We start from the raw sequence: 8663 nt of genomic DNA on the forward strand, positions 1-8663 counted from the left end.
TATTGTTTATACCAATTCAACCAATCACAGTAAAGCAGTAAGCTTTCCATGAAATACTGTTTCGTTGGCGGTTAATCCTTAAAGAACTGCACAAACCAAGCGCACAGCAATACATTTGGCGGTGCTATACATCTATTTTGTACATATTAAATATACTAGGATAGGGAAGACGAGGCTCCTCTTAGCACATAATATCCAAATACCTTGATCGTGTTTCGAACAATTAACAACGGTCTATGAGAGTCGTGAAAATACGGATTTATAAATCCTTGAATGTTTTATGTTTACTACCAAATGAGACAACCGAATAAAAAGTGTTCATCTTTTTCCACCCTACTGTCAACAAAACATAATTTTATTAAAAGCCTACTCTTTTTCTGTGATTGGTCGAATTGATAAAAGCAAAAGAGTCTGCACCATATGTGTTTCTGCTGCAAAGACCAATGTCATTGTATTGCAGCGCATTTTGCTTTTGCAGTCCTGCAAGGATTAACCGCCAACAAAACAGTATTTCATGGAAAGCTTACTGCTTTACTGTGATTGGTTGAATTGGTATAAGCAATAGTTACGTTCTAACACCATGTTTTTACTGCTGCAAGGCCATTCTATGCATCTCACGCAATCTGCCCAAATTATGATTTGAATTAAATCAGAGTATACTAAAAGAATTAAAACTACGATTATAGTTTTTGTTCCATTTAATCGTTGTTAGGGTGTTGGCTTATCGTTTATTAATCTTGCAGAAGAGCTTCAATGGCTTCGGCATTTGATTCGTCTTCTGCATAATAAAATCACAATGCAATATTACTTAGCTTAGACCTTCTAGTTTTAAATTAGTTAACTTACCCAACATCTGAGCTGCGTTCTTTTCTCGTTGGTCCCATGGTAGGGTTTTCCACGATCTCCAGTCTGGGTCGTTGTGAACATAATCACCAGTATCGATATGAGGTCCGGCTTTAGCGACAAGGGGCAAAGTAGCGTCAACGACTTTTGCGCCAATTTTTGCAACACTTTTTAAAACACTAGCATCGGCAAATGCAGCGAAGCAGATCACGAGGATAACGGCAACTACAGATTTCATCCTTGGTTGTTGAAGAGTAACTGAATGATTTATGATCAGCATTTAATTGCCTCCTTTTATAGCAATTTCAACTTGAATCAAGCCTTCGCAGAACAAAGACTCCATTTTCAGAAATGAGCAGAAACCGTTCTCTCTTATCATTGCGAATTAATACGAAGTGCAACTTCTTTGCTCCGCCGCTCTTCTCCCAGACGAGCAGTACGTGCAAATCTTTGCTTTGTTTATTACATTCTATGTTGTGTCGTGCAATTCCTAAATAAAATGCAACTATTGGAAGCATACCAGTTACCGAACAGCGGTATCTTGTTCAGGGTGAAACAACGATTTTAACTTGCAATATACATAATTATTGTATCCGAAGCAAAAAAAGTTAAAATTGTTAAAACGTTTGGCTTTATTTTTATTTTACCACTTTCATCTACAACAAAATAAAACACGATTTGTTGAAATAGTGAAAATATTTTATTTGTTTCTGCGCTCATCAACGTCGTAATGGTGTATTTAATTCAAATCATAATTTGGGCAGATTGCGTGAGATGCATAGAATGCCTTTGCAGCAGTATATAGATGGTGTTAGAACGTAACTTTATTTCTTATACCAATTCAACCAATCACAGTGAAGCAGTAAGCTTTCCATGAAATACTGTTTTGTTGGCGGTTAATCCTTGCAGGACTGCACAAACAAAGCGCGCTGCAATACAATGACATTGGCCTTTGCAGCAGTTAAACACATATTGTGCTGACTCTTAGAAATGAGCGGAAACCGTTCTTACTCATCACTGCTAATTAATACGAAGTGCAACTTTTTTCCTGCGTCGGTCTTCTCCCAGACGACCAGTACGTGCGAATCATTACTTTGTTTATTACACTCTGCGTGGTGTCATGTACTTTCTACATAACATGCAATATCAGAAGCATAACAGTTATCAAACATCGGTATCTTGTTCAGGGTAAAACGATGTTAGTTTTTATTCAAATGAAACAAAGCTTCCAAATATATATTTAAACAAATTAAAATGTCTGTCTATCGCCCTTGCTGCTTAATAAAGAGGTGAATAAAGTAATTCACATCTGAATAAAAGAGCACATCTGAATGGATAATGAATAAAAGAATCAATGTACCTTGTTTATCCCCTGTTTAATAGACCTCGTGCCCGCGGCCTATACCAAAGTAAAATACTGCATTGCATCGAAACGTTTCTGCTAGCATGCGTAATCTAAGTTTATTTACAATACATTGCATTTTAATTTCAGTTATTTTTGATACGTAACGAATTTTTTTAATAAATTTCAGTTAAAAACTTCGAAAATGTTGCAAGAATTATAATAAATATGTAAGAAACATAATTAAGTTTGTTGCTGCCACAACATAGGCCTTTTTCTTTTGCGTAATATCGGGAAACCTAAAAAAAATGCATGATTTTAAACCCCAACTTTATATAGTATAGTGGGGGAAGATGGGACACCTTTAGCACATAATATCCAAATATCCTGATCCTGTTTTAAATAATTAACAACAGTCTTTCGGAGTTATAAGGATACGGTTTAATAATTTTTTAAATGTTCTTTGTTTACTACCAAATGTGACGAGAAAATTGAATGAAAAGGTGTCCCATCTTCCCCACCCTACTATACTATAGTTTTGGGTTATGAATATATTTGACATATTCTATTTGCGACCTCCGTTTGTTTATTTATTATATGAAAGGTTATATTGTTCTGTATGTTTTGTATAATGAAAGACCACGGAAATAGCTATATCCTATGATAGGGGAAGACCGGAGACCTTTAGCACATAATCTATCCAAATATGGTGAGCGTGTTTTAAACAATTAACAACGGTCTATGGGAGTCGTGTGAATACGGTTTTATAATTCTTCGAATGTTCGTTGTTTACTAAAATGGGACAAGAAAATAGAATAAAAAAGGTGTCCAATCTTCCGCCATACTGTATTTTAGAATAACAGTGCTTACTCAGTCTTGCTGAAATAAATGGGTTATATTCATTAAGTCATTTACTATGTTTAAATGTGAATGGAAAAATTTAGCCTTTTTTAGCAACAGCGAACTCGTGCGGACAAATAAACTATCGCAATGCTAATATATTTTCCACAGTATACATATCAACATTGTGAAGAATATTTTATTTACCTCGTCGTTCGGGTTTTCACCTTCAAACCACATGACCATGCATGGTGCACTGTCATTGGAAGGCACCTTGAAATCGCGCGGATAAATATTTTCACACAAGTCAACCGCACCAGTGAAATACTCGGAAAACTTTTTGCATTCGGCACCGGATGGGCATTCGTTTACGCCTGAAAATTGAAAAGTGTATATAAACGCGAATTGCTTGGTGACAAATGTGTCAACATTAACTTAAAGGAGATATAGAGAGAAAAGGAATTGAAAGTTCACATAGTAGGTCGTGGTCAACGGGTGTATATGATACAGTAGGGTGGGGGAAGTTGGAATCTTTAGCACATAATGTTTAAATATACTCATCGTGTTTTAAGCCATTAACAAAGGTTTATGGGAGTCGTGAGAATGCGGTTTTATATTTCTTTGAAATTTTTTGTTTACTCTCCAACAAGAAAATAGAATGAAAAGGTGTCCCATCTTTCCCCACGCTACTATAGTACATTTGTTGATATTCTTTTTCTCCACCCTAAAATGGCGTTGTTATAACTCATAAAACGCAATCAAGAAACCCGGGTTTTAGTTGGTAACAAAATCTTATCTTACTCCACAGTACTATACTCAGAGACCACCCGGACCAGTATATGCTCGGTTACATTTGTTGTAGTTTTTCTTACCCGATGTCCAATTCCACCCCACAGACCAGTTATTCTTACATGTCAGTTCATCTTTGCAATCTGCCCACCAGTCTACGCATTCCGATCGACAAAGTGGTACATCCTCGAACTTTTGGTTTCTATATGAACTTTCAACCTGGTTTTGGGGACAAATATTTTAAAATTTTAATGATTTGTTTTGTGTTACTAATCGCCTATACACATACATCAAATTTATAAATTACGCTTCCCCCAATATATTTAGCATGTTCCGTGTGCATGCATATGTTGCCTATACTACAGCATATATCCTAGTACGCCATAGTGTGTGGAATGATTACAAATTCAATGCACCAAATTAAAATTCAAAAGTATAATCAGTATTATGGGATACCGTTATAGCATCTTATTCTTATTTTTCATGATCGTGTTTTTAACAATTACCACCGCTGTCAAAGTCGCGTGACTGCTGTTATATAAATCGGTAAACATTCTTTGTTTACTACCATAAATGAGACGAGAAAAGAGAAAGAAAATATGTCCCATCTCACCCCTCTTTACTACCATATATGACGAGAAAACACAAATCAAATCATGTTCCATCTTACCCCACTTTACAATATGTCCATGAATTTATTTGCCAACTTACATCCACTATCCATGGCCCCATATTCGGTGAACATTCGTAAAAACAACTATCTTCGTTAAAGTGGCGTCTGCATTTATCCGACATTATTCCACAGTGGTTGTAATTGAAGTTATAAGCTCCGTTCACACCGTCCTGGTGTGTCAAAAAGGCAGTTTCGTTTGTACAGCATGACCTGGTCTTCCACGGTGAGCACTACAAGAATAACTTATTAACAGTATTCGTGATCAGACACAAGGGGTATGAAAAAGAACACCCGTGTTTTCACGACTTTCTTTGTCCGCCACGCGAGGATAAAACAACTTCATTCATTTTTATGCACAGCACGAGCGCTACGCCTGTATTGTGTGCACATGTGTCACTTATGCATGCTTACATGTTAAACTATACAGTATAGTATGACTTGCGGTTTGATTATGTGCTTACTATGCGTGTACAGTCCATAGTTCATTGCAGATTTTTGCCTCTGAATAATATTTTACTTGTGTGGCGTAGACTTTCACAAATGATCAGAACGCGTATGTTAAATACCTCCGCTGTGTGTTATATAATAATCAGTTGACTTGTATGCGCAGACACAATGCGCAAAATTGATGTTAGATCTACTTGGCGAGTAGATTTTTTTGGAACATGTTTATAGCACAACGTCATAGTGTTGAAAGCGAGATTTTACTTGATCTAAAATTAAGTCATTGGCTTGAAATCGATATATAGGCAATTGAACCATTTTTTTCAATGATACGATTTTTTCTTTCAAATAAAAAATATGTCCCCATCCTACTGTTATTTACACTTTTGCTCGACACAAACCAAAATTGTTTGATTTAACTCAGAGAATGTGATCATAATAAAACGTTATAATTTCTCCTAACCTATAAAACTGAACACTTGTGTGTGTAGATTGACGTTGTCTCACATTTATATATAGTAGTGTAGGGAATAGTGGGTCACCTTTTTATTCTATTTTCGTGTCCCATTTGGTAGTAAACAAAGAACATTCAAAGAATTATAAAACTGTATTCGCCTGACTCCAATAGACCGATGTTAATTGTTCAAAACACGGTCAGGATATTTGGATATAATGTGCTAAAGGTGTCCCATCTTCCCCCACCCTACAAAACCTTACATTTATTTATTCATTATGCATTCTTCATGTCGACTTACTGTATCAAACAACTCTGCTTCTGGTCCAGGGGATTCCTTATGGTGCTTGCCGTCCAAACAAACACTGAGTATTTCTTCTCCACCATGCACAGAAAAGATACAATGGAACAAAACGTGTACTACTAGTACTAAATATAATGAAAACCCTTTCATTTTAACAATTATATTGGGCTACGCGACTATTTCGCTAAATTACCTTTCGTCAAATAAACCAATTTTTTATGTCATACCCATTTATATACGTCTGCGCCTTTTTTTGCTTCTTAGAACCGTTGTTTCGGCAAACATTGCACATTTATTCAAACAAGTTGTGTCAAACGCTGGTGGTGAATGATTGCCAAGTATGCAACCGAGTCGATCAGACAGTGCAAAGGGATTAAAAAATGATTATGAAAAAATGGTTTTAAACCCTTTGGGAAGGGTATGACGTACATTTGGTATTTAATTATAATCTTGCTTCAATGTTTAGTGTATCACTTCAAAGACAATATATAAAAGCATTAACTTTATTGAAATGTGGGACAATAGAATTGTAACTATGGATAGGGTCTTCATATTATTGGATTTAATGCACACGCAAATAAATTCCAACGGTAAAGACGTTGATATGGTCCCATTATGCACTTCTAAAATAGGCTTTTAAAACGCAGTTGCTTTTTAAGGGGCGGTTATTATTTTTATCAATCTCAAACCAAAGAGATTAAAACCATTTAATCTCTTTGCTCAAACACTACAAAAAAGCCTCTTCACAATTTTGCTGCGGTAACATTTTGTAACAAGTGAACTAAAACACTGTTCCCAATATGTAAAACGGCCCAACTAATTATAAAAATCTTTGGTCCCAACTGACCGCCGGCAGAGTTCATCTATCCGTTGTTTTTTCGCTAGTTTTGTAAATAAAAGAGTGAGTAAGTTGTGCGTTTATAGCAGATACAACGCAAGCTAGTAATAGTGTGATGGTGGTATAAGTAACGTGAGATCAATATATTTATATTAGTGCATTAGTTAGTGGTTTACTATAATTAATAGTTTTTCGGCGATAGAGAATCAGAGATCGTTTGAATTACAAATACTATTTATAGTAACAGATTAGCAGTATAATATTTCTTATATGTGAAAGTCATTTATGGTGTACAGGTTTAACTGCAATCGTATAATCTGAGATGTTGCTGTGTGGTTTAAATCTTAAGAAAGTTTTACCATAATAAACTAATTCAAATAAAATATAAAAGCTGCATGTTGCTGAAGTCTTTATTTATTCATAAACTAGTTATTGAAAAGTTTGCATTACCTGAATTAATTGTTGCCACCTGTAAAGTAAAATATGAACTATTGCATAAGTTATATATAACATAGGTGTAGTCAAATGCTTTAATATTTGTAATATGAATGGTCTTAAATTAATCTCATTAAATACAGTTTTATGCAAATATAGTTTGTTTTGGGTAAGTGTAATCGAAATAAGCATATTAGTTTTTTCGTGCTAGTTGTAAATTACCATTCTATTTAAAAAAAATACAGTTTAAATTTGACAGAAATCTCATACACATGTTGACATGTTATACTTACAAATAAAATAGAATATTTTGTATGTCAAAGTATAACAACTGATTGCTGGGTATGAAATTCTTGATTCTCCTCCCTACTGTGGACATATGTGTTCTTTGGCCACAAACTTGGTGGCTAAAACCGAGAGTACATTCTGTATGCGTGAGGTCCTTGTTGGGACTTGGATATAGGCCAGATTTAGCCCATTACTCCAACACCCAAGACATCTATGCGCGCGTACATGCAACCAGTTTTCTTCATCTTAGACTCTATACCCAACAGTCATTAATGGAATAATGGGTTATCCAAATTTTATTAATCTTTATAAGACAAAGAAAACTGGTAAATTTATAAGATAAAGAAAGCTGGCAAATTTTCAATCTTTATAAGACACAGAACAGGGAAAATCATACAAAAACAATCATGTACATTCTACAAAGTGGATGCCTAACAACAGGCGTATAGTCACCAAAGTGGGCAACTAAGTTACATATCCCGAACTCGTAAGCAGGCACAGGGTGTATGAAATAGGAGACTTGGGCCCAATATTATAATGACGATCTTTACTCAGCACTAGCATGAGCATATAAGTTTCATTCACGCACTTAACCACAAAGTTTACTTTATGAATTAACATTCACTTGTTTTAACTGTTTCCTCAGTTGCATAGCAAAAGATATAAGCAGTGTCATGTCATGAGCAACGATTGTGGCCAGAATATTAAGAAAAGGCGAAAGCGAACTGGATTAATTACATCTGGAGACAGTGACCCTGTTGAAGACACTATGAAGCTAAAGCCTGAAAATGACACAACTGATTCTGAAAATTTGCTCAATGGCCACGTACTTAATGAAAAAGAGGTATAAATACATTTGACAATTTCTTCTTACTAAATTCTGCCCAAAATTACATTGAAACAACTTATAAAATCTCTTTATTATACTTCATTATAGGCTTCACATGTTTAAACTCCAAACACATGTCCTGTTTTAGCAAGTATGGCAAGTATATTTATAAGTTTTAAACAGCAAAGTTTCGCACTCACGTCGTACTAGGTATACACTTGTCATCATTACAAAGTAAGCAGTGGCGCAACCAGCGCGTTCAAAAGGGGGCTGTCATATTTACGTCCAGTCAACGTTTATCTATGACACGATAAAACACTCCCTTTATTGGTTGTGCACACTAATATATATCCTATTTTACGCGGTAAATTAAAAACACTACATTATTAAAAAGACGTATCTAAATTAGTATAAACAGATGATACATTGGTGCAAGTTTTACGCATGTGCATCGTGGATAATGTAACGATTATTTACATCAGAATAAACCTTTGAAAAACTATTACGATTGTTACGTCACAAACGATATTATTGGTAAACAATCGTGTTTTATTTGCTCCCATAAGATCTGTAGTTTTTGTATA

The 8663-nt window shown here is 35.1% G+C and overlaps 3 protein-coding genes across 4 annotated transcripts in view; 1 reads left to right on the top strand and 2 right to left on the bottom strand.

Annotated features, from left to right (window-relative positions):
- Positions 1-665: 665 nt before the first annotated feature.
- On the bottom strand, positions 666-1157 carry LOC100181318. 2 transcript variants are annotated; one of them, XM_026834706.1, is made up of 2 exons: positions 847-1157; positions 666-775 (listed from the first exon to the last, which is right to left on the bottom strand). In XM_026834706.1, exons 1-2 carry the CDS (start codon positions 1121-1123, stop codon positions 732-734), a joined length of 321 nt encoding a protein of 106 aa, XP_026690507.1. In that variant the 5' UTR covers positions 1124-1157; the 3' UTR covers positions 666-731. The 2 variants fall into 2 exon arrangements, with proteins under 2 accessions (XP_026690507.1, XP_002126432.2); XM_002126396.4 differs by having other exon boundaries at positions 666-778; positions 847-1138.
- Positions 1158-2288: 1131 nt separating this feature from the next.
- LOC100183675 (folate receptor gamma-like) lies at positions 2289-5911 on the bottom strand. Its single transcript, XM_002126226.4, has 5 exons — positions 5687-5911; positions 4526-4717; positions 3898-4033; positions 3233-3399; positions 2289-2484 (listed from the first exon to the last, which is right to left on the bottom strand). Exons 1-5 carry the CDS (start codon positions 5837-5839, stop codon positions 2362-2364), a joined length of 771 nt encoding a protein of 256 aa, XP_002126262.1. The 5' UTR covers positions 5840-5911; the 3' UTR covers positions 2289-2361.
- Positions 5912-7900: 1989 nt separating this feature from the next.
- Positions 7901-8663, top strand: part of LOC100178109 — a 17287-nt gene continuing 16524 nt past the window's right edge. Inside the window, exon 1 of the mRNA XM_026834650.1 lies at positions 7901-8094. Within this exon, the coding sequence (XP_026690451.1) occupies positions 7930-8094 (165 nt within the window). The 5' untranslated portion in view covers positions 7901-7929. The remainder of the gene's footprint in view (positions 8095-8663) is intronic.

This window comes from Ciona intestinalis, chromosome 5 (assembly GCF_000224145.3).
Source record: "Ciona intestinalis chromosome 5, KH, whole genome shotgun sequence".
Classification (NCBI taxonomy): Eukaryota; Metazoa; Chordata; class Ascidiacea; order Phlebobranchia; family Cionidae; genus Ciona; species Ciona intestinalis.

Coding starts and splice junctions, on each gene's coding strand:
- LOC100183675 (XM_002126226.4), bottom strand. CDS start 5,839: ATGAAAGGGTTTTCATTATATTTAGTACTAGTAGTACACGTTTTGTTC. Junction 4,034..4,525: donor TGGGGCCATGGATAGTGGAT/GTAAGTTGGCAA, acceptor CCCCAAAACCAG/GTTGAAAGTTCATATAGAAA. Junction 3,400..3,897: donor GGGGTGGAATTGGACATCGG/GTAAGAAAAACT, acceptor TTCAATTTTCAG/GCGTAAACGAATGCCCATCC.
- LOC100181318 (XM_002126396.4), bottom strand. CDS start 1,123: ATGCTGATCATAAATCATTCAGTTACTCTTCAACAACCAAGGATGAAA. Junction 779..846: donor GAACGCAGCTCAGATGTTGG/GTAAGTTAACTA, acceptor TTTATTATGCAG/AAGACGAATCAAATGCCGAA.